The following is a 25,904-nucleotide window of genomic DNA, read 5'->3' as shown; positions in this document are numbered from 1 at the left end:
CTTCTGCATATTGAGAAGATTGAGATAACTAGCCAGTTATCTCAGTACCATTTATTGAAGAGAGAGTCCTTTCTTCATTGCTTGCTATTGTCAGCTATGTTGAAGATCAGATAGTTGTAGGCATATGGTTTCTTTTTTTGGGTTCTCTAACCTGTACCAGTGATCTCTGTGTTGACTTTTGTACCAATACCATGCTGTTGTAGTTACTGTTGTAGTCTTGTAGTATAGTTTGAAGTTAAGTGGTGTGATGCCTAAAGCTTAGTTCTTTTTGCTTAGGATTGCTTTGGCTATTTGGGCTCCTTTTTGGTCCCAGATGAATTTTAAAATGATATTTTCAAAATCTGTGAAAAATGAGGGTAGTTTTTTAGGAATAGCATTGAATCTATAAATTGCTTTGGGCAGTATGGCCATTTTAACAATATTGATTCTTATTCGTGAGCATATACTGTTTTTCCATTTGCTTGGATCATCTTTGTTTTTTTTGTTTTTTTTTTGTTTTTTTTTTTTTAGCAGTGTTTTGTAATTCTTGTTGTGATTATTCACATCCCTGGTTAGCCATATTCCTAGGTGTTTTAGTCTTTTTTTTGTGGCTATCGTGAATGGTATTCATAATTTGGCTGTCAACATGGATATTGTTGGTGTATAGAAATGCTAATGACTTTTGTACATTGATTTTGTGTCCTGAAACTTTGCTGAATTTGTTTATCGTATCTAGGAGCCTTTGGGCAGAGACTGTGGGGTTTTGTAGGTATAGAATCATATCATCTGCAAAGAAGGATCGTTTGACTTCCTCTCTTCCTATTTGGATACCTTTTATTTTTCTTTTGCCTGATTACCCCAGCTAGAACTTCCAGTACTGTGTTGAATAGGAGTGGTAAGAGTGGGCATCCTTGTCTTGTTCTGGTTCTCAAGGGAAATGCTTTCAGCTTTTGCCCAACAGTATGATGTTGGCTGTGGGTTTGTCATAGATGGCTATTATTTTGAGATGTGTTCCTTTTTGATGCCTAGTTTGTTGAGGATTTTTAACATGAAGGGAGGTCGAATTTAATCAAGAGGCTTTTCTGCATCTATTGAGATGATCATGTGGTTTTTGTTTTTAGTTCTGTTTATTTGATGAATCACATTTATTGATTTATGTATGTTGAACCAACCTTGCATCCCAGGAATAAAGCTTTCTTGATTGTGGTGAATTGGATTTGGTTTGCTAGTATTTTGTTAAGGATTTTTGCATGTATGTTCATCAGGGATATTGGCCTGAAGATTCTTTTTTCTGCCGAGTTTTGGTATCAGAATGATGCTGGCCTCATAGAATGAGTTAGGGAGGAGTTCCTCCTCCTCTATTTTTTGAAATAGTTTCAGTAGGATTGGTACCAGCTCTTTATATGTCTAGTAGAAATCAGCTGTAAATCCATGTGGCCCAGGGCTTTATCTGGTTGGCCATTTTTTTTATTAATTCAACTTTGAAACCTGTTATTGATCTATTCAGGCTTTCAGTTTCTTCCTGGTTCAATCTTGGGAGGTTGTATGTTTTCAGGAATTCATTCATTTCTTTTAGGTTTTCTCATTTGTGTCAGCACCATCTATCGAAGAGACTGTCCTTTCTCCAATGTACATTCTTGGCATCTCTGTTGAAAATGAATTAACTGTAGGATTTATTTCTGGGTTCTCTATTCTGTTCCATTGGTCTATGTGTCTGTTTTTATGCCAGTGCCATGCTGTTTTGGTTACTATATCACTTTAGTAAAATTTGAAGTCAGGTAATATGATTCCTTCAGTTTTTTTCTTTCTGCTCAGGATGGCTTTGGCTATTCTGCATCTTTCGTGGTTCCATATAAATTTTTAGGATTTTTTTCTATTTCTGTGAAGAATGTCATTGATATTTTGATTGGGCTTACATTGAATCTGTAGATTGCTTTGGGCGGTATGGACATTTTAACAATATTGATTCTTCCAATCCATGAACATGGACTCTCTTCCCACTTTTTAATGTACTTTTCTATATCTTACATCAATGTTTTATAGTTTTCAGGATCTTTCACCTCTTTGGTTAAGTTTATTCCTAGATATTTTATTTTATTTGCAGCTATTGTCAATGGGATTACTTTTTTGATATCTTTTTCAGATTGTTCACTGTTGGCCTATAGAAATGCTATATTGATTTTTGTATGTTGATTTTGTATCCTGCAACCTTATTGAATTTGTTTACAAATTCTAATCGTTTTTTGGTAGAGTCTTTAGTTTTTTCTAAATATAAGATCAGATCATCTGCAAACAAGGATAATTTGACCTCCTCCTTTCCAATTTGGATGTCTTTTACTTCTTTCTCTTGTCTGATTGCTGCAGCTAGAACTTCTAGTATTATATTGAATAACAGTAGTGTAAGTGGTCATCCTTGTCATATTCCAGTCTTGGTTCTGTTGTTTCTTCATTTCTCCCCTACTGGTGCTTCAGAACACTTCACATTTCTGTATTGGAATTCCTCAAGCATGTCTTTCTGTCCCTTCTAGATTGTAAAACTATTTGAAGGAAGGATTTTTATCTTACTGGTAGACTGGGGAGACATTGTTCACTGTATCTCACAGTGTTTTCCTTATAAAGACCTATGGGGGAAATTTCTCACAGGTCAAGGCTTGCTTTTATTTTAGGGACACAGTTTAATGTATGCCAGATTATATTCCCCCCCTTTGCATTGGCTGCTTGGAAGCTCAGAGCCACAATTGTATCACAGTTCTAAGCAGTGCCTTCTCAAAATCTCTACTTATATACCTAAAAGTCTTTGCATTAGTTTCCTATTGCTGCTGTACCAAATTACCACAAACTTAGTGGTTTAAAACAATGTAAACCTATTATCTTACAGTTTGGGGAATCAGAAACCCAAAGTTAGTTTCACTGGGCTAAAACCAAGGTGTTGGCAGGACTATGTTCCTTCTGGAGGCTCTAGAGGATAATCTATTTCCTTATCTTTTCCAGCTTCTAGAGACTTCTTACATTCCATGTCTTCTGGCCCCTTCTTCCATCTTCAAAGCCAGGAGTGTAGCATCTTCTCTCCCCTCTGACTTCTGCATTTGTCCTTACATCTTCTTGCTCTGACTTTGATCCTCCTGCCTCCCTCTTATTTTTGTGATTGCACTGGGCTCACCAGATAACCCAGGATAATCTCCCCATCTCAAGATCCTTAACTGAATCACATCTGAAAAGTCTATTTTTCCAATGTGAGGTAATACACTCACAGGTTCTGGGGATTTGGAAATGGGCCTCTTTTACTGGGGGTCCTTATTCAGCCTACCACATTATTTTCAATGTTAACTGTATGAAATGGAAATTTTTGAGTCTCCTAACCAAATTGTACCTCTGCCTACCCTTCCACCTCCCTCACCTTCCGTATCTCAGTAAATGGCCCTGCCACCTAATAATTGTTCCCATCAGACATTCGGTTCTCTGCTCTCCCTCACCCCCACATCCAGTCCCTCATGTTGTTCTGTCATATCGACTTCTAAGGTGTATCTAGAACCTATACACTTCATTTTTTGGCTACTGCCACTACCCTAGGCTAAGCCATCACCAGCTCTTGCCTGAACTGCTATCATAGCCTCTAATTTTTCCTTTACTTCAGCTCTTGCCCTTTCCTAGTCTATTCTCCACGAATCAATTAGATTTTTTTGCAAACACAAAGCAAATCATGCTGTTTTCCTACTTAATACTCTCCAATTGTTTCCTATCTCATGTTGAAGAGAATCCAAATTCTTCATCATGACTTCTAAGGCCCCGTGATCTGACCTGGCCCTCTCTTAAAGAACATCTCATTCTACTCTCTTTACCACCACATTCTGGTCACACTGGCCTCCCTGGAGATTTCTACCTGGCTCAAGCCATGCTTCTCACATGCAATTCTTCAGCTTGGCACTCTGCCAACTCTTCCCCAACTACATCCTTGCTGAGCTTTTGGTCTCATCTGAAATGTCTCCTCCTCAGAGAAGCTGTTCTACACAACTCCACCTAACTGGAGTTCCCTACCCTGCTGGGCACAAATTTTTCTCGACCACGTCACCCTTTTATGTAGTCTTCATAGACTTATCACTACTGATAATTACTTAGTTGTTGTTTACTTTATATCATTTGTTTTCTCCATCAGATGGTTAATTCTGTAAAGGCACAGGCTGTTTCTGTTTGTTCCTTGCTGTATGTGATGCTTCATAGGTATGTAGCACTAGCAGGCCCTGAATACATTTTCTGTCATCCTTACCCTGACTTTATCTTACCTTTTTGGGTTCGTTTTCCTTTTGTTCTTGTTTTCTTACTTTGTATTGAAATGAGAAAAACTCGCAATCCCCAGGCTCTACTCAAGGCTGGGGACTAGAGGAGGTAGAGCTTCCTCTGCTCTTGTCCCTTCCACCCACTGCCCACTCACTCGCCATTCGTACTGTGTGTTGAGGGCAAAAGAAAAGCTTTCTACTACTGTTTCTTCCCAGGGAATATGGGATTCATCCTGGAATGCCAAAATAAGGATGAATTGTCAAAAGAGAAAACAATAATGCCTTTTTGGACCAAAGATAGAAATTGTTCTGCATAATCATGTAAAAAGCTTATTTTCACTGACTGGGGGCAGAGTGTTCCTTAGAGAGATTAATATGATACTAGCTGCTTTTTTTCTCTCCCTCTGGCAAAGGCTAGAGAGAAACAAAAAACTGGGGTTCTAGACTCTAGGGAGGAGGGACAGCATTCAAAGCTCCATTTGTAGGAGGTGAGCAGGGCCCTTGAGATGAGTGGGGTGTGAGCAAGTCTGGGACATTCAGGAGAGAGATGATGAGTAGGGGACACCCTGGGAGAAAGAGGTCCTGAGCTCTTTTCTTTTCTCCCCAGCCCTGACCCTTGAGCAGTGGCACACAGAGTGTCTTCCTTTATTCTCTGGTGCAGTAGTCATGTTTCTTGGCACAGTGCCTTGGACCTTCCATATATGCTTCTCTCCAGAGCCTTCGTCTAAGATGCTGGAGAGTAGCTTATAGCCTGGGTTGGCATCAAGTTTGTCGATTCTCCCCAGGACCCTTTTCTTTATAGGTGCCACATGTCATGATTTATGCACAAACATGATTTGCCTGACAGTGCAGTCTGGGCCTGGAATAATTTTAATTAATGGGAAAATGGTCCTCAATACACCGATTAGACCTCTTCAGGTACAACAAGATAAAAGCCTGATAATTTGGATGGAGTACTCTTCTTAAATGTCTACTCTGTGCACGGCAGCCAATGGGAAAGCCAGGCTCTCTCCCACCTGATCCAATGAGTAATTAAGAGAGGGCTTTTTCTTCCCTACCTCTCCCCTCCCTCCACCCCGCTCCCCAACTAAAGCTTAACAGGTTGGTGGTATAATGTGGAGACTTTTAAGGGGTGCCATCCTAGGAGCTTAGGCAAGAGCCAGGGTGTCTTCTCTGCACTCCTCCAAGCCCTGTTCAAGTGGGTTTGAAAAGCAGGCAAGTGAGGGAAGGAAGAAGCTGGAAGCAGGCAAGGTAGGTAACGGCTCTCGGCAAAGTTCGAGAAGTGCCTATGGCCATGAGTGAGCTGGGCACTCAGAAGCCCAGCGATGGCACTGTTTCTCATCTGCTCAATGTGGTGGAGAGCGAGCTTCAGGCAGGGAGGGAAAAAGGCGACCCTACGGAGAAGCAACTTCAGATCATCCTGGAGGATGCACCTCTCTGGCAGAGATTCAAGGAAGTCACTAATGAGATGATTGTGACCAAGAATGGCAGGTGAGTTTATCTGCCGCCCTGCGTGGGCTGGCAGGGCTTGGCAGGAGAGATGAGACCCCTTGAATATTGAAGAGGTTGCCGCTCTTCACTCAGAGGCGGCGGGATCTGATTAAACATGCTTACAGGAACGACTGTCTCCAGTGGCTTTCCTCCAGCCAACTTAATTAATTTCTCTGAGATCATCAGAGGATGAAGCCACCTGTCTTATGTGCATTTTAAATGGAGAAATTCTGGGGAATTACCATAAAGTGGGGGGCATGCTCCATTGGGATGGGAAAATGGACTCAAATGTCAGAAAATAATATTAATTTGTGACTAGCTGCAAACCCTATCACAGACCTGAGCCCCAACTCCGTCCAGATAAGGTGAAAGACAACTTTGTTTGGAAGCTGGATGATCTCCTCCTAAGTACAGCAAACTTGCCAGAAATGTTTGACTAGTTGAAGAGTGGAAGCAAACGGGCAAATGTAAACTATTGCCTATCACTTCACCTGCTTCCCCGTGTGTGTTTGTGGTGAGTGTTCATTTGAGATTGTGTGTGTTTGTGATGATGTGAAAGCTGTTGCAGTAATAGTGAATGAAAACATATTATACTGCTTTAGAGAAGCGAGGATGCCTTCTTTCCTCTAAGTGCAACAAATTGAGGGATTAACTGAAACTGATCTCTGCTGGCATTTCTCAGATTCTATTAAACCTAGTCTGCTAAGGGGCTGTCAAGGTAATATTAGAAGATTTCACTTCGTAGAGGAGATGCAAATATTTTGAAACAAAATCTCACTGCTCGCAGCTTGGCCAAACTAGCTCCAACATTCAGCTGATGTTCACATATATTTTCATACACATGGTCACAAAAGTACAAAATGCTGAAAGGCATTTTCAGTAGGCTTAGTTTTGGCTGAACTCTAATTATGACACCCTCGAAAGAATTCTGATAATAAAGAAGAGACGAGGCCATCTGAACTTCTTTCTGTCAGGCTTTTGTCCTTGTGCAAAATGCTTCCATTCCTGATATCTTGGTTTTCTATATTTTAATGAAGCACAGTATAGAAAATGAACTATTTCTTGTCAATCTTGGAGAGTTGTGAACTCAGGAACTGTTACATGGCATTAAAATGTGTTCTAAAATGAAAGCCATACCTGAATTAGGACATTTCAAGAAATTGCGATTATACCGGTAGCAGGAATATCAACCTTGCTTGATTTTTATATTTTCTTTCTCAAAATGGGTTCCATGCTTATTTCATATAAATTTATTGCTTTTAATATTTGTTATTGTAATTATAGTTGTTCCTTCTCTTGACCTGTATTTACACATTATTTTTAACTTCTTTCATAGAAGAAAACAAAACATATTTTTAATTTCACAGAATTACCCCAAATTCTTAATTGGATTTAATCTTTTGCCCTTTAAAGATGGGCAAAGATGCAACTGTAAAAAGTTTATTTTATCTGACAATAGGTAGAACATTCTGCTTATTATTCTTTGTATTACTGGATACTAATTACACTAATACCTAGCCTCATGCTATTGATTTGGCTGTCAAATTGGCCATATATTATGGTAAAAATAAGTACAATCACCAAGTAAATATATGGTTCATCTATTTCAATAAGGAATAAATAATAAAAGTTTCTGAAACCATTATAAATTCCAATTTAATATGTTACATTGGAATGCACTTTTACCATTTAAGAAAAATTTTATCTTGCCTTTTATTGCCTATATAATTTTCCACTATATTTAAAATGTAATATACTTCACATTAACCCAGCGTGGTGGTCTGCTCCTGTTGTCCCAGCTACACAGGAGGCTGAGGCAAGGGATCCTTGAGCCTAGGAGCAGTCTGGGCAACATGGTGAGACCCTGTCTTTAAAAAGCAAAACAAAATCCTTCATCTTTAAAGTCATTTAATATTAGCTACATGAACAATATTCTTTGTAGAAGAAGTTTAATGAAGTCTAATTGTGGTGAACTTGGTTGTTCTTATCTATGGATGTCCTGCTGTGTTCCCCCTCTTCCTGTAAATGAAAACTTTTTCTTAAATTCTCCTAAGTTAAGATTTTGCCAGGAGATAGAAAGTTCCCTTTATACTTTGATTAAAGAAGGGAAGACAAGTCCATAAGAAATTGATGTACTTAATAATGAATGAACTTGGTCTGAAATTCCTCCCAACTTCTTAGTTTCTCAGATTAAACCATTAGTCACACTTAACCTTTGTGAATATAGACATCTTTCTTGCTTCATCTTCTTTACTCCCTTCTTCCTTCTTTCTTTTCTCCCTAATCATTTATTCCTCAATGCCTCCTTTCTACTCATTCTCCTATGTCTATAGACTCTCTGTGTCTCCTTCAGATCCTTGCCCTCCACATCGACTCCCACGCCTGGTGCAGGTAGATTTGTGGCCCTTCCCTGTGGAGAAGAATGTTCCTGGTATGATTACCCAGTCCTAGCCTTTTTCATTCACATTGTGACCTGGGCCCTTTTTCATTGACGTTGTCACCTTGACTTTTTAAAAAAGCATCGTTTGGGGTGATAACTCCTGTACACTTGAGGTGTCATTGTTCTGCATTAAAATAGCAAATCTTGCAATAGCATAAGATGGGCTGATGAAAGAGTGAAAAGACTCATTGTCAAGTGGAGATCTACTTTCATATATATAAATAGGAAGCTTGCCTCTGACATTGATCAGAAGCTGTAAAGAGAAAAGCTTTTCCCTGAAAAACATGGAATTATCTCCAGAAACTGGGATCCTGATGTTGGCCTCCTTTCTTTCCTTACTTTCATTCCTTTCTCTCTCTCCCTTCCTCCTTTTCTTTCTCTCTCTCCCCTCCCCCATTCTACTACTTCTTTTCCCTTTCCTCCTTTTCTTCCTCCCTCTCTTTTTAAAATGGAAAACTTTTAGTTATTCGTAGTTAATAGTCCTTTAGATATAACAGTAATAAGTATAAGACCTCCTTAGAGCTCATTTGAGTCATCTCTAGTGTATCCAGCCAGTATTTCCTTTCATGTCCATCCTTTAAGCTGGAAACTTATACTTTAGTTTGCAGAAAGAATTCATTTCAGACTTCAGAGGTAAATAAATTAAATTGCTTGCTAGCATGGCAGCTCATGTCTGTAATCCCAGCACTTTGGGAGGCTGAAGTGGGAAGATTGCTTGAGCCCAGGAGTTTGAGACCAGACTGGGCAATGTGGGGAGACCTCTTCTCTACAGAAAATTTAAACAATTAGCCAGGAGGCCCAGGTAGGTGGATCACTTGAGCTCAGAAGTTTTAGAACAGCCTGGGCAACATGGAGAAACCCTGTCTCTCCAAAACATACAAAAAATTAGCTGGGCATGGTGACACCTACCTGTAGTCCCAGCTACTTGGGAGGCTGAGGTGGGAGATCACCCGACCCTGGGGAAGTCAAGGTTGCAGTGATCACACCATTGCACTCGAGCCTGGGCAACAGAGTGAGACTGTGTCTCAAAAAAAAAAAAAAAAAAAATCAAATCTCTTGCTTTTGTTTTCTTTACTTGTAACATTTTCACGTAAGGCGAAAATGCTATATTTCTCGTTATCATAAAATAAGAGGTGGGAATTACTAAGTTTAAATTTTCAGTGATTAAGGGGTATTGGTGCAGTGCCACCGAGTTGATGGTCATAGTCTCCAGTAAGGGCAGTACAAGAGAGGAGAAAAGTAAGGTTGCACATCAGGCCAATACATTTCCATGTCCCTATAGCCCATGAGTATTTTTCTCTGAACTTTAAAATTACAACTCAAGAAGATCATATGCATTTATGTAATCTGCCGCTAACCGGGCCACCTTGCTTCCCTAATGCTGTTCTTTTTTCCCTTTGTTTATTTATCTTTAATTGACACCTGTTGCTATTTTTATGCCTGCTCACCTTCATATAAATGTCAGCATCCATGCACCATGTGTGTCTCTGTCTCACACACACACACACACACACACACACACCCCTCTGAAAGTTCTGATGAGTATTTGATAAATAGTAGAGTTTTGTGAGAGATGGAGGAAAGTGTTTACAAGTTTAACTTTTTGAATTTGCTTTTAACCATCTCTGCTGTTCCCCCACCTGTAAAATCTGCCTCATCTCTGCCCCCCTTTCTTCCTGCAAACCTCACTTCTCATAGCCTGCTCCAGCAGCACTGGCTTCTGGAGATTCCCTGTCAGTGAAATAAAACTGGAAAGCTGGTCCCATAATAAAAGCCAAACAGTTTATGGGCAAAGCCCAACCACCTGTGGTTCTTCAGGTGTCGTTTTCTTGAGGAGTGCTTATTTACCCTGCCACATTTTCCTCTCTTTATCTCCAAGGAGGCTTTCTCTCCAGGGTGGATTAAGTGAAGTTATGCTGTTACTTAGGGACTGATTTACATATTTCTTATCCCTCAGACTCTGGGTTTCTCTATGTTAGTTACATCTAGGAAAAAAAATGGGGAAAAATCACCTTGATGGGAAGTGCAGTTCATTCCTGAAAATAAAGCCTGATCATGAGTGGTAATCACAGATCAGTTAGTTACTGGATCCCTAGATAACGCATCCCTGTCATTGTGAGACAAAAGAGGGGAAAGTGGGGTGGGAGGAGGGGAAATTGGTTTGGAGGCAGGGTTAGTTCCAGTCCCAGTTACAAGACCTTAGGCAAGTTGACTGACTTTTATTTATTCCTCATTGCCATAATAGGGAATGTATTAAAAAATGTATTAAAATAGGGAATGGATTAAAAATACATGTCTTTTCTCAGTTTATTTATGTAGTGATAAAAACAAAAAAATTATAAAGTTCTTGGCAAATGGAATACTAAAGAAAATAGAGCAATTAATCATTCTACCATTTCCCAGATATGTCCTCCTTCTAAGAGACAAGACACCGCGACTTCTTTGTTTTTATTAACAACTTTATGATGATATAATTCACATGCCATACAGCTCATCCATTTGAAGTATATAGTTTAGTGGTTCTCAGTAATTCACAGAGTTGTGCATCCATCTCCACAATTAATTTTAGAACATTTTTATTACTTCAAAAGGAAGCGCTGCACCCTTAGCCATCACCTCCTCAGCCCCTGGCAGTCACTAATCTACTTTCTGTTTCTATAGAGTTACCTATTTCATATCATGGACATTTGATATCCTGGGAATCATACAATACGTGATCCTTTGTGAACAACTTCTTTTACTTAGTGTAATGTTGGCAAGGTTCATCAATGTTGTAGCATGTATCAGCACTTCATCTTTTTTATTGACAAATACTCCATTATATGGATATAACACATTTTATTTATCCTTCATCACTCCATGGACATTTGGGTTTTTGTACATTTTGCTATTATGCATAATGCTGCTATGTACCTCTGTGTACAAATGTTTGTGTGGAACGATGTTTTCATTTTTTCTTGTGTATATACCTAGGAGTGGAATTGCTGGATTATTGAGAAACTGTATATTTAGCCAGGTGAGGAACTGCCAGACTATTTTCCAAAGTGGCGGCATCATTTTATATTCCTGTCAGCAATGTATGAGGATTCCAATTTCTCTACATCTTCACCAATGCTTTTTATTGTCTGCCTTTCGTATTGCAGTCATCCTAGTGGCCATGAAGTGGCATCTCACTGTAGTTTGGGTTTTGCATTTCTCTGATGGCTAATGATGTTAACCATCTTTTCATTGATCATGGCTTCTTTGAAATATCAGGTACAGCTCTGACCATAGCACGAAAGATGGAAAGCCATTACACATTTTCTTATTCTGGAATGAAAAGTCATGCTACACTCTTTATGAGACCTCACATAATATAGTTGAGAGAGTTAAGAAGAGGGCACTCTAACCTATTAGCAGTGAGGCTAATAATTGGAATTTTCCCTTCACTTTCCCTCAGCCACTTTGGTCTTCTCTTTTAGTTTCTGAATAGAGTGGGGCTATTTAAATCTAAGGGCCACAGTACTTGCTATTTCTTTTGCCTCTAAGTGCACCTCCTCTAACATTTTGCATGAGTCATTCCTTCTCATTATTTAGGTCTTAGCTCAAATGTCACTTCCTGTTCAGATCTGGCTAAAGTAGCTTCTCATCCTTTAGTCTCCTTCTGTGACATAATGCATTTTAGTTCCTTCGTGGCACTCTTGCAATTTAAAATGATCTTTTTTTTTTTTTTTTTTAAATAGAGATAGGAATCTTGCTAAATTGACTGGACTGGTCTCGAACTCTGGGCCTCAAATGATCCTCCCATCTTGGCCTCTCAAAGTGCTGGGATTATTGGCATGAGCCACCACACCCAGCCCCAAATGATCTTATACATTAAAGAAACAACAAACATTTATTGACATTTTTGTTGCCTGACTTCTTTGTTAGAATGTAAGCTTCATGAGCAAGAAGATACTGGGTCTGCAATTTTTGTCATTGAATCCCCACCTAGAACAGTTCCTGGCATAGAGCAGGTACTAAAAAACCATTTGTCAAATGGGCAGATAAATCTCTAATTAGGTATTAAGATTTGGGAAAACATTGAGGAGGACTTTTCCTTTCACTGTGGCTCAACCATGTTAGCCTTTGAGAAGCTAATAAGAAAGGAAAACAGAGTTAAAAAAAAAAAAAAAAAAGGAGTGGTGAATGTAACGTAATGTGTGCTTTCTAAGTTCCAGTTTCCTCATCTATAAAACTGGCATAATAACCTCCTTGTGGGTGAAGTAAGACTTAAGTTATATTTCACTTAAGTGAAATATTCACCTACGCAAAGTCCTAGGTGCAGAGTAAAACTCAGTACAGCCATCCCTTGGCATCCACAGAGGATTGGTTCCAGGCCCCTGCAAATATCAAAATCTGAGGATGCTGAAGTTCCTTACATAAAATGAACTAGAATATTTTGCGTATAACCTATGCACATCCTCCCATATGCTTAAGTTATTTCTGGATTATTTATAATACCTAATACAATGTTAATGTTATGTAAATAGTTATGCTGTATTGTTTTTATTTGTATTATGTTTTATTGTTGTATTATTTCTTTTCAAATTTTTCAATTTGCATTTGGTTGAATCTACAGATGCAGACTGTGGGAATGCGGAGGCCTGACTGTACATGATAACTATTATCACTAGAAAAACAATCTTGCAGTTAGGCACTGTGGCTTACACCTGTAGTCCCAGCACTTTAGGAGGCTGAGGGAGGAGTTGAGCCCAGGAATTTGAAAGCAATCTGGGCAACACAGTCAGAAACTTTTTAAATAAAAATAAAACAAATGAAAGTGTCTTGCATTAAGTAATTTCTTAAATCATAAGTCAGAACTTTATGAAACGTCCTGACATTTCTTATCATGAAGACACCAGCCATGCTCTCATGCTTGAACAATTGCATCATTATTCTGGCAGTTTAGTGCATGAGTAATACATTATATGTTTTTTCTCTTACTTTTATGTGTACCATATAGTCTTATTGAGAAAAGTTTTGGTACTTTTTTTTTTTTTTTGAGACACAGTCTCACTCTGTCACCCAAGCTGGAGTACAGTGGTGTGACAATAGCTCACTGCAGCCTCGACCTCCCATGCTCAAGTGATCCTCCTGCTTCAGCCTCTCCAATAGCTGGAACTACAGATGTGCACCACCATGCCTGGCTAAATTTTGTATTTTTTATAGAGATGGGGTTTTGCCATGTTGCCCAGGCTGGTCTTAAACTCCTTTGGTACTTTTTAACTTTAGTATGCAAAATGACAATTATACACATGCCACTCTTGTGTTTTCTTTAAAATAAAATAAAAAGTAAACTTTAGTACTTCAGAAGAAGCACTGGACCAGAATACAGAGACCGTGTCTCCATATACCTCATATAAACAGGTCTGACTGCTGGCTGTCAGAATAACCCTATAGAATCCCTAGCATCATTTCTGATACTCACTTTTATGATTCTTTGCAAATGGCATTTGTGTTCTCAGGATCCTTCTGTTTTCTACACTTGGCCAATATTATTAAGATAACTGAAAACATTAAAATATTTCATAAAAGGGAATTGTTTAATCTGATAGTAGTAGAAAATAAGACAATAATCCTTCTATTGAAGAAAGAACAAAAGAAAATGCAACATAAAGATTTTACATCACACAGGCAGCCTCCCTAGAGGAGGCGTATCATTTTAGTTAATGTAAAAGTGCAATCATCTCATTAAGGGACGAGGAGTGTTGAGGTGGATAATGAAGTTCTCAGTGAAGACCTGGATTTGGAATGCATCATCTGATGCATTTTTCTCCCTAGAAATTTTACTTAATTTATATACTTGTCCTAGCCTCCCATTTAAATTAATTTTCTCTCCTTGAACACACCAACACAGCCTCATAAAGTTGTTGTGAAGAACTCACTGAGTTAGTTCATGTAAAGTGCTTATTCCCACTGGCACCTAGTGAGTGCTCTGTAACTGTTGGCTGTATCACCATTACACCCAAGCCCTTCGGCTGGCCTGGCTTTGCTTTGGCTCCAGAATCTTACCTTAGGCAGTGACTTTAGAGTTGGAAGCACAAAGGACGTCAACTCTGCCTCTCTCCTGCCTAGCAGGCAGAAACTACTTCTCTCTGCTTTTTTTTCTGGTGATAGGAAGTCTAAATAGAGGCCAGGTGTGGTGGCTCACACCTGTAATCCCAGCACTTTGGGAGTCTGAGGCGGGTGGATTGCCTGAGGTTGAGAGTTTGAGACCAGCCTGGCCAACATGGTGAAACCCTGTCTCTACTAAAAACACAGAAATTAGCCAGGCATGGTGGCGCATGTCTGTAATCCCAGCTACTCTCCTGGAGGCTGAGGCAAGAGAATCACTTGAACCCAGGAAGCAGAGACTCCGTCTGAAAAAAAAAAAAAAAAAGAAGTCTAAATGGAATAGAGAGTAACTGCTAATGGCCATGGGGTTTCTTTTTGGGATGATGAAAATGTTCCAGACTTATAAGCCAGCTACTTGGATAGTTTCTCCAAATATTTGTGAGAGTAAACTTGTATTGTTCTTGTATGAAACTATTAAACTTGTATTATTCTAGCATGTAGAAGAAGGATCGATGAATCTAGATCTGCATGTCTCAAAGTGTGTTCTTTGGACACAAATTCTCATAAAATGCTTAGCTAAATGATAATCCCACTGTCACATATGTTTAGGGTGTGCACATTCCCATGCTTTCTTCAAAGTCCCATGGTGTACAAGGGGATGTTAAAGGCCCCGAGGCATCCTGGAGGAAAGAACTGGTCTCACTTTGTACAGTTAAGAGTTCCTCTCAGTTACTTTACCATGTAACCCTGTTTTTGTTTTTTTGAGACAGGATCTCACTCTGTCACCCAGGCTGGAGTGCAGTGGCACCATCACAGCTCACTGCAGCCTCCAACTCCTGTGCTCAAGCGATCCTCCCACCTCAGCCTCCCGAATAACTGGGACTACCATGCCCAGCTAATTTTTTTTTTTTTTTTTTTTTTGAGATGGGGGTGTCTCACTATGTTGCCCAGGCTGGCATGTTTTGCTATAAATGCGATTACTATTATTTAGGAATAGTGTTCTTTATGAGGTTGGGAAGGGCTGGTCAGTGGCATCAGTGTGCCAGTGGGAAATCTTTGAAGAAAACTTTATGTGGGGATGTGGCCTTTGATACATCTTGGGCTTCAGGTTCCTGTTGTGTCAAATGACTCCTTCAGTGGTTTTCAGACTTTAAAATGGAGCATGTTTTAAAGTGAAATCTTAGTATTAAATTCATTTATAAAATGAAGCTCCAGTAGCATTGGGATTGTGGACTTGGGCCCTGTTTGTTTGGCCTCCTCACAGGGCATTCCATGGAAGGCCTCAGTATTGAGAGGCCCCAGGACAAGGTGAGAGTTCCTCTAACGTCCCTCCTGTGGCTAAATTTCTCCCTTTCCTTTTAGACGGATGTTTCCAGTCCTCAAGATTAGTGTCACAGGGTTGGACCCCAATGCCATGTACTCCCTCCTGCTGGACTTTGTCCCTACGGACAGTCACCGCTGGAAGTATGTCAATGGGGAATGGGTGCCCGCTGGCAAGCCAGAGGTCTCCAGCCACAGCTGCGTCTACATTCACCCGGACTCCCCCAACTTTGGGGCCCACTGGATGAAAGCTCCCATCTCCTTCAGCAAAGTGAAGCTGACCAACAAGCTCAATGGAGGCGGGCAGGTATGAATGAGGCGGGCAGGCCTGGCCACCCGCTCCAGCCTCCCCACAACACCAATCAAGAAATATCAAGGGTGCATTTAGGCAATTAGAGGTGTCCTCACCAGCCTCTTCTCCCACAGAAGCCAATTATTCCCTGGAGTCCAAATGTAAACAAGAATAAACAGCTCTTAATTGGTGCTTTCAGTTTTTAATGGACTTCCTGATGTTAAGAGAGTGAGAGAGCAGTGGTTTACTTAATCACTGGGGCCCTTTTCAGAGTTTTGTCTTGTGTGCTGTGCTTTTTACCCAGCTCTGAGAGGGAGATGTTTGTGGGTACTAGGGTTTTGTTAGTCCCTCTCCCCTTTTTTAGTATAAGTGGCATGCTGGCAATAGACAAATACCTTCATAAAAAGCTGCTTCTAAATGAAATAATTACTACCTCCACTTGGGCATTATGATAATTATCAATAGAATATTGAATCAGCTTTGGTTTTTCAGGAAAAAAAATCAAAACAAACCTTTCTTAAACAAGGAAGGTTTTATTTCAGGTCTCCAATTAGAGTAAACAAGCATCTGGGGCTTTTTCGTCTTGTTTTCTGTTAGGATTGTGAATACTAGTCTGCCATGGAAGGTTGTTAGTTACTTTCTATAATGTAGGCGGTTTCTGGGGATTGGAGACACGGATGGGAGGAAAGGGTCTGGATTCTTCTCTTCCCCACCTGCGTGTTTGATTTTCCCTTAGCTTCCCACCCTGTGCCCATGTGGCCCTTCTCTGATCTCTGTGCTTAGATGGCAGGGACCATAGGAGTTCATGTGTCCAGAGGTAACACTACCTGAGTCTGTGTGGTACTCAGAAGCTTCCAGTTCCTTATTAAAACGGGAAATTGAACAGTGAATTGTTACTGCCTACCAGATTTCACAGCAGGAGACTGTCATTACACCTTTCATTTGACTCAGAGAGAGTGTAACCATCAGATGTCAGATTTCACTATTCTTTCGTCGCTTGGAAAATACACCCATTGTCAGCATTTTGAGTTATTAGGATTCCTCAAATGAAAAAAAAGGCAAACAATATATTTTGATAGATTGAAATCCACATTGTTGTGTGAAAATAGGGGAAGGAAAAAAGGAAGCCAATATTGTGTCAGAAAACGGAAAACTCTTAAGAATAACTCCTCTCTGACAACCCACCCCTCACCCTTGTAAAGGCTTCAATGTTATGCTTCCTGGAGCTTCTGGAAAATTCCCTTCATTTGTTTCTTAGAGGTGTGGTGGCAGCTCAGGTGGCCTAGGATTTGAAATGTGTGTCCCTAACTGGGGTGGTGCTGAGCTTGGGACCAACTGGAGATGCTGGGTTGTTTATCACTTGCGATACACAGGGCTTTGCTTTTCTCCTCTTTCTCTTCTCCTGCCTCAACAGATAATGTTGAATTCTCTGCATAAGTATGAACCCCAGGTTCACATAGTGCGTGTTGGAAGTGCCCATCGAATGGTAATGAACTGCTCCTTCCCTGAAACCCAGTTCATAGCCGTGACTGCCTATCAGAATGAGGAGGTAAGAGTGTGTGTGTGTGTGTGTGTGTGTGTGTGTGTGTGTGTGTAACTGTCACCTGGGAGATCATGGCAAGATGGGAGGTGGGGGAGTCCTTTTAGATGAAAGGTAGTGTTTCCAGGATTTGGATACACTCAGCAGACATGAAGTTAAACAATGGAGTAGCTGCTCTCCCTCCCTCTTGCCTGTTTGCTAAAGGCTCACCAGCATGTGCTCTCCTGATGCCAACAAGGCACAGCTGTGTATTGTCATGAAACGCCTGAGTTCTGTTGAAACTCTGGAGTCTTTGTTGTTAGGCCCCTGTGTGCCCTTGGCCTGTGCAGAGTTGAGTGCGTCTTGAGTGGGTACAACTGGGCAGGGGCTGTCGGATCTCCTGCTCTAGAAGCAAGTCTGTAGCAAGTGATCCAAACGTGCACCCTCCCTTGGGTTTTGTTATGCTATCAATCCTGCTTGTTAATGTTCAATATCTGAGCACAGTTCAGTCTGCTGCTGCCCAGTGACTTGAGCCGCCTGGCTGTGAGGGCTGAGTGGTTAGCGCCTGGCCTGTCTGTGAGCTGCTTTGGGTCCGTTCACATGCTTTGATGTTTATCAGAAGAACCCAGAGAGGGTTGAATTCTTTTTGATTAAACTTTAAAAATGTTCTTTAAAGATAATATTTATTTATTTAACAACACATAATAAACTGACAGTACAGAAGTATATAAAGTAAACATGAAGACCATAAGGTAAAGCTGTACTGTTTTCTTCAGTTTTGGAATCTCACTCCCCATGGACATGATGAAGAATAACTTAGAGTGTGTTTTTCTATGTATTTGTAAATATATATGTGAATGTAGATTTCCTCACATAAATTGGCTCATGTTGTATATATTATTAATCTGTAAATTTCTTTTTCTCCAGTTTAACAGTGTATTATGATTACCTTTCTATGTAATTATACCTACATATATCTCCTTTTCTGTAATGCCTGCAGAATATTTTGTTGTATGGATACACTATTTCACGTAATCAGCCCCCCACCAATGGACATTTAAGTTGTTTCCAACTGTTTTCTTTTCTTTTTTTCTTTTTCTTTTTTTTTTGAGACAGAGTTTCACTCTTGTTGTGCGGTGTGATCTCAGCTCACTGCAACCTCTGCCTTCTGGGTTCAAGCGATTCTCCTGCCTCAGCCTCCTGAGTAGCTAGGATTACAGGCACCTGTCACCACGCCTGGCTAATTTTTTTTTTTTTTTTTTTGAGTCAGAGTCTTGCTCTGTCACCTAGGCTGGAGTGCAGTGGTGTGATCTTGGCTCACTGCAACCTCCGCTTCCCAGGTTCAAGCGATTCTCCTGCCTTAGCCTCCCAAGTAGCTGGGACTACAGGCGTGCACCACCATGCCTGTTTAATTTTTGTATTTTTAGTAGAGACGGGGTTTCACTATGTTGGCCAGGCAGGTCTCGAACTCCTGACCTCAGGTGATCCGTCCGCCTCGGCTTCCCAAAGTGTTGGGATTACAGGTGCGAACCACCGCACCTAGCCCTTTATTTTCTATTATAAATAATGATGCAATGAATATCCTGGTGCATTTGTCATTTGCTTGCACGGGTGAATACCTAGAAATGGATAGATGTGGCCAAATTGCTTCCCTCAAAACGGCATCTCTATTTATAGCCCCCACACCATGATCACATCTTTGACACTCTGATAGGTTAAAAAAAATAAGATCTTGGCCGAGTGTGGTGGCTCATTTCTGTAATCCCAGCACTTTGGGAGTCCAAGGCGGGCAGATCATGAGATCAAGAGTTCCAGATCAGCTTGGCCAACCTGGTGAAACCCCGTCTCCACTAACAATACAAAAATTAGCTGGGCACAGTGGCGGGCACCTGTAATCCCACCTACTCGGGAGGCTGAGGCAAGAGAATTGCTTGAACCTGGGAGGTGGAGGTTGCGGTGAGCTGAGATTGTGCCACTGCATTCCATCGTGGGTGACAGAGCAAGACTCGGTCTCAGAAAAAAGAAAAAAAGAGAAGATCTTGTTGTTGCTTCCATCTGTATTTATTTGGAAGCTTTACAGACAGATTTTGGCCTGACACCCACCCAGCCAACTGAGTCAGAATCTCCAAGGATGATGCTCAGAATCTGTAGATTTTAAACTCTCCCCAGAGGATTCTATTGAGCATCCAGGTTTGGAAACTACTGTCTTAGTGCCTACAGGTGAAATGAAGTTGCAGATTTAACTCACATCACAGATGTGCAGAGAAAATGTCATTTCTATAAGTAAACTGGCCTCTTGGCAGAGCCCCTGCAGCTGGCCAATGGGAACAGAAATGAAGTAGCTAATAATGTAAACAGTCCCTCAACTGGTGACCAGTCTTTTGATGATAAAGTAAATCCATTTTGCAGATAGCCTCTCTCCCAGCTTTTCTCCCTGGGCTGGAGTCTGGGTCTATGAGGGGAAGTGGGTCTTTGTAACTGGGTCTTTGTAACTCTGGGAAGTGGGTGGTCGGGGGTGCATGTGGAGTTGGAGACTATGTCCTAACCTCCTCTGGTCTTCAGGCAAGGCCCCTGCCCACTTGTGTGCTGTTGGCTTAGCTGGTGGTGTGCGGAACTTGTCATTTGGCTGCTGACTTGGTGAACCCTCAGAAGCTTTCCCTGGCTGCAGGTGCGGGACAGTTCTTTCTGAACCACCTGACTGGTCGTTTTTGACCCATCCAGCAATCTCTCAGCCTGACTTGTTACTTCTGGGTCTTGAACATGCCCCATGGCAATCAAGCTCTGGAAAGCCTAGCCCCAGCACCTCCCTCTGTCAACAAAGCTTCCCTGCCAAGTCCACGCAGACGCATCCCAGGTGGCGAGTGGGCGTGGGGGTGGGTGAAGGAGGCCAATGTCTCCTCTGCACCCCCTGCTAGCTTCATGTATGCTTTTCTACCTCTCCAGGTTTAAGCCAAGAGAAAGACTAGGTTGTACCTATCTGACCCCATACCTCCTTTTCTTCTTTCTCCTGATTTCTTCTCACAAGTTCTGGGCCAAAAGGAGTTGGGCGCTGTATTAGTTCATTTTCCTGCTGCTAATAAAGACATACCTGAGACTGGGTAATTTATAAAGAAAAAGAGGTTTAATGGACTCACAGTTCCACATGGCTGGGGAGGCCTCACAATCATGGTAGAAGGCAAAAGACACATCTTACATGGCGGCAGGCAAAGAGAATGAGAGCCAAGAGAAAGGGGAAACCCCTTATAAAACCATCAGATCTTGTGAGACTTATTCACTACCATGAGAACAATATGGGGAAACTGCCCTCATGATTCAATTATCTCCCACCGGGTCCATCCCACAACATGTGAGAATTATGGGAGCTACAATTCAAGATGAAATTTGGGTGGGGACATAGCCAAACCATATCTGGGTCTTACTTTGCTTTCCTTCTTCCATCAAGTCTCAGATCCTTGCTGATATAAATATTCTGTATACTGGGTATGGTGGCTCATGTCTGTAATCCCAGCACTTTGGGAGGCTGAGGCAGGCAGATCACCTGAGGTCAGGAATTCAAGACCAACCTGGCCAAAATGGCAAAACCCTGTCTCTACTAAAAATATAAAAATCAGCTGGGTGTGGTGGCAGGCACCTCTAATCCCAGCTACTCGGGAGGCTGAGGCAGGAGAATCACTTGAACCCAGGTGGTGGAGGTTGAAGTGAGCCAAGATGGAGCTACTGCACTGCAGCCTGAGAGCAAGACTCCTGTCTCAAAAAAAAAAAAAAAAAACACACACACACACATATATATATATATATATATATATAAAATATATATCTATTCTCTAAATATTTATTTACTCAACAAATATTTGCTGGGCTTTAATACATGCTGGATATTGTTCTAAATGCTGGAAATACTGCAATGAATAAAACAGATGAATACCCTGTCTTCAAGGCACTTACATCCCAGTGGGGAGAGATGAAAAACAAATATTTCTCTGTTTCTATCTCTTTTATCTCGATCACGATGACTATCTATCTATATGTCAGATGTCTCTAATGAGAAATGAAACAGGCTCAGGCTAAGGCAGATAAAGAGAGTGATAGTGAATGGGGGTGATAGTTTGCTTTTTGCATTGACACGGCCCCATGTGTAAGCTGTTATTTATGAATAAGGGACTCGATGCTAGATGGCACTCTCCCAGAGGGGCAGGATCACACCCGTGCTGCTCTCCACTGTGTTCCAAGTGACTAGATAAGTAAATCACATGTAGTAGGGGATCAAGGATTGTTGAAAAAAATAAATAAATGAGTAAGAAATGAATGCTGGGCTTCACACATCAGGGCTTTGCTTATTTCCAGTGCTTTGCCCTTTCTTTTCTCACTTTACATGGCATTAGCATTTTCACCACATGCAATGATAAAATGTCCTTTGCCAGAGACAGTGCAATGGTGATTAAGTGCTGGAGTAAGCAAAGATACAAAGGGCCTCTGCCTCTCAGAGTGCTGGGATTACAGGCATAAGCCACCATGCCTGGCAGGAAAGGGAAGGAAAAGAGAGGGAATTAACCTGGTTTTACAGAAGACAAAGGGTTCTGTCTGCCTATGTGTATCCTACTCTTACTAACACATCTTGTCTTTGTAAATGCAAGATAACAGCTCTCAAAATCAAGTACAATCCTTTTGCCAAAGCCTTCTTGGATGCCAAGGAAAGGTAAGTAGAGAAATTTTAGTGAAATCTTCTAATGAATGGTTTATGCAAATACAAATGTGGAATTTATGATTATCTTGAAAGGAACTAGACCAGTAGCACTTGCATTACCTTTGATAGAAATATGTTTCCTTGGCCAGGCGTGGTGGCTCACGCCTGTAATCCCAGCACTTTGGGAGGCCAAGGTGGGTGGATCAGGAGGTCAGGAGATCGAGACCATCCTGGCTAACACAGTGAAACTCCGTCTCTACTCAAAATACAAAAAATTAGCCGGGTGTGGTGGCGGGTGCCTGTAGGCCCAGCTACTCGGGAGGCCGAGGCAGGAGAATGGCGTGAACCCGGGAGGCAGAGCTTGCAGTGAGCCGAGATCATGCCCCTGCACTCCAGCCTGGGTGACAGAGCCAGACTCCGTCTCAAAAAAAAAAAAAAAGAATGTAGAAATATGCTTCCAATATTCAATTCAATATTCAACAACATCTAGAAAATTCAAATCATAATTATCTATTCCTTATAATAGGGGTCCAGGAGAACTGTTAACTAACAATGTGTTTGTTTTTTTTTTTTAAAGACCTGTTTTACTACAGATTTTTGAAAGTAGCACAATCACATTAAAAAAATTAAATGATTTAGATTTATAATAATTCACTCTGCCTTTTTCCTAATTACTTCTGAGTAGCATGGCTTAATACATTGCTTTTTAAAAACTACACTTAGCCTAGGAAAAGTGAAAAATGGGGAGAGGTTCACATTTCCTGTGCTGAGAAAAGGAGTCAGAGACTTCTAGGGGTATGAGTGATGGTTCTGCTACTTTGGGTCAGCGACCTGCCATCTCTATATCTTTTCTTTCTTTCTTCCTTTCTTTCTTTCCTTCCTTCCTTTCCTTCCTTTCCCTCCTTTCCTTCTTTTCCTTCCTTCCTTCCTTCCTTCCTTCCTTCCTTCCTTCCTTCCTTCCTTCCTTCCTTCCTTCCTTCCTTCCTTCCTTCCTTCCTTCCTTTTTTTTTTGGAGACAGAGTCAGGCTGGAGTGCAGTGGCACTATCTCTGCTCACTGCAACTTCTGCTTCCTGGGTTCAAGCGATTCTCATGTCCCAGCCTCCGTAGTAGCTGGGATTACAGGTGCCCGCCACCACGCCCAGCTAATTTTTTATTTTTTGTTTTTAGTGGAGACGGGGTTTCACCATGTTGGCCAGGCTTGTCTTGAATTCCTGACCTCAGGAGATCCACCCGCCTCGGCCTCCCAAATTGCTGAGATTATAGGCTTGAGCCACCATGCTCAGCCTCTGTGTGTTTTCCATCCCAGGAAAAAGAAGATTATGGTGCTCATCATTGACTTTTTAATTGACAAAGCCTACAGTATAAATATGATTATCTTTTTAATGTTCAGATTTTATTGCTTGAGTTTCAAATCTTTTAAATAGTTTAAAAACTGTCTAATCTTTCCCGTTCACCTTAAAGGCTCTGATAAGGCTCTACATGAATGGACAGATGTTCATAATGATGCATCACAGGACCCTGTCCTGTCCAATATTTGAATACGTTATTATTATTATTTTAGAGATGGGGTCTTGCTCTGTCATGCAGGCTGGAGTACAGTGGTGTGATATAGCTCACTGCAGCCTTAAATTTCTGGGCTCAAGCTATCCTCCTGCCTCAGCCTCCGAAGTAGTGGGGACTACAGGCATGTGCCACCATGCCTGGCTATGTGGTTTTGTTTTACGTTTGTTTGTTTGTTTGTTTTTAAGAGACGGGGGTCTCAGTATGTTGACCAGACAGTCTCAAACTCCTGGCCTCAAGTGATCCTCCTGCCACAGCCTCTTTAGTTGCTGAGATTACAGGAGTGAGTTACTGTGCCTAGCTCCAATATTGGAATAAATTATGATGATATACAAGACACGCTTATAACATTTTCAGTTAACAAAAGGCCTAAAGGATAAACTGACATGTGACATGACAGAATCTAGATTCAAAGTGACAGTAGCATGGTATAATACAAAGAATTTGGGACTTTGAGTAAGAGATCCTGACTGAATCCTTGCTCTGTAATTTACTGGCTGTTTCTTCTTGCATAAGTCAGTTTACCTCCTCGAGATCCACTTTTCTAATCTACAAAATTAGAAAAATATGTTAATATTTCCCTCACAGGGTCATTGGTGGATCTAGCATATCACATATGTAATTGTGCCCTGGAATTGTGCTGTTATTATTGCTTGAATCTTGTCAGTCAGGAACAATATCCCCAAATTATTCAGATAAAAACAAAAACCAAGAAACAAAAAACAGGGATAGCTGTTAATATGGTAAAGAGGGGTAAACAGTAAAACTGGAACTCCAAGAGCAATTGCACAAGTAGAGACAGCACCCTGAAGGAAGGAGAATGGGGAAGGACAGGAGCGTAGGGAAAAAGGTGTTTGGTTTTCTTATTCTAAGAAATTGATTGCTCTTCAAGGAGAATTTTGGGTATGCTTTATGGTGGACACACATAAAAAGTTGGACAACTGTGGTGCATTTTCTTTCCTCTTTCAGAAATCACCTAAGAGACGTACCGGAGGCTCTCTCTGAAAGCCAGCATGTGACCTGTCCTCACTGTGAGTTTGGTGTACATGAGGCGGGAGGTGCCTGGGGCTGTACTTGGAGCCAATTCCCTCCACACTCAGACTCTTTGCCTGTCAGGACTGCTTAAGGTCTCTTCCAAATCAAAACTCAACACACTGTTTATTCTATTAAGGACACATTTATGCCCTTTCCAGAATTTCCAGAGAGAGGGCCAATGGTCCTAGGCTTAAGGGTCTTAAAAAAGTCTTAGGCAGGAGATAAGAATGAAAATGATGAATTTCTTAGACTCTGGTTTTCATGTCAGTGAGGCGCTGAAGCCTCAACAGTGTGTCCTTGGCTTGCCTCCTAACTTTATGCTCGCCACTCTGGTGTTTTGGAGTTCTACTGTTCTTAGTGTTTGCTAATTTTGGAGTTGGTCCCCATAGCAATGTGTCACGCAGGCTGTAGCCTCCATGGGGAAGAGTCTTTATTTGTGGGCTGGAAGGCTGTAGGAAGAGGTCAAGTCATATCACTGGGATTCTGCAGGGAGTGTTGAATGTTCCCATCAGTGTGTTACCTTGTCCATGTCCCAGGATGGCGGAGGGAATCCTCTGCAGCTGCAATGCAACCCACGGTCAGTGACATCAGAATAGGAAAGTTAACCCTGGTCTCTGAAACCCTCTTTAATTCGGATTATATTGGCTTGCAAAGAACCCTTATGCAGTTTGCCAGCTGTGGAGTTCTTTACTTCTTCCTTCCCTTCAATCTTAGTGCACCTTCCATACCAGACCTGGGAGTATAGCTGCATAAAGAGAAGCAGCTCTCAGAAAAGCACTCTTTTTTTTTTTTTGAGACAGACTCTCACTGTTGCCCAGGCTAGAGTGCAATGGCGCAATCTCAGCTCACCGCAACCTCTGCCTCCGGGGTTGAAGCGACTCCTCTGTCTCAGCCTCCTGAGCAGCTGGGACCACAGGCACGCGCCACCACGCCTGGCTAATTTTTGTATTTTGAGTAGAGACGGGGTTTCACCACATTGGCCAGGCTGGTCTCGAACTCCTGACCTTGTGATCCACCTGCTGCAGCCTCCCAAAGTGCTGGGATTACAGGCATGAGTCACTGCGCCCGGCCGAAAAGCACTCTTTAAAAGTGACTGTCAACCTAAATGAAAAAACTGAGGCAACATTAATGTAAGTAGAAAGTTTATTTGGGCCAAGTTTGAGGACTACAACTTGGGAGCAGATTCAAGTTCCCCTGAATATATGCTTGGATTAGCAGCAGTTACAAGTGGGTT

The 25,904-nt window shown here is 41.3% G+C and overlaps 1 protein-coding gene across 3 annotated transcripts in view; it reads left to right on the top strand.

Annotated features, from left to right (window-relative positions):
• Positions 1 to 2,122: 2,122 nt before the first annotated feature.
• Positions 2,123 to 25,904, top strand: part of TBX19 (T-box transcription factor 19) — a 35,327-nt gene continuing 11,545 nt past the window's right edge. The window contains exons 1-5 of one of the 3 annotated variants that reach the window (XM_003893517.5): positions 2,123 to 5,744; positions 15,622 to 15,886; positions 17,286 to 17,420; positions 22,025 to 22,086; positions 24,605 to 24,666. In XM_003893517.5, the coding sequence (XP_003893566.1) occupies positions 5,542 to 5,744; positions 15,622 to 15,886; positions 17,286 to 17,420; positions 22,025 to 22,086; positions 24,605 to 24,666 (727 nt within the window). In that variant the 5' untranslated portion in view covers positions 2,123 to 5,541. The other 2 variants (XM_009193364.4, XM_009193360.4) reach the window with 2 other exon arrangements.

The sequence above is a fragment of the Papio anubis genome, chromosome 1 (genome assembly GCF_008728515.1).
Source record: "Papio anubis isolate 15944 chromosome 1, Panubis1.0, whole genome shotgun sequence".
In the NCBI taxonomy this organism is placed as follows: Eukaryota; Metazoa; Chordata; class Mammalia; order Primates; family Cercopithecidae; genus Papio; species Papio anubis.
The sequence above is the reverse complement of the archived record's forward strand: the minus strand, read 5'-3'. Positions and strand labels throughout refer to the sequence as shown.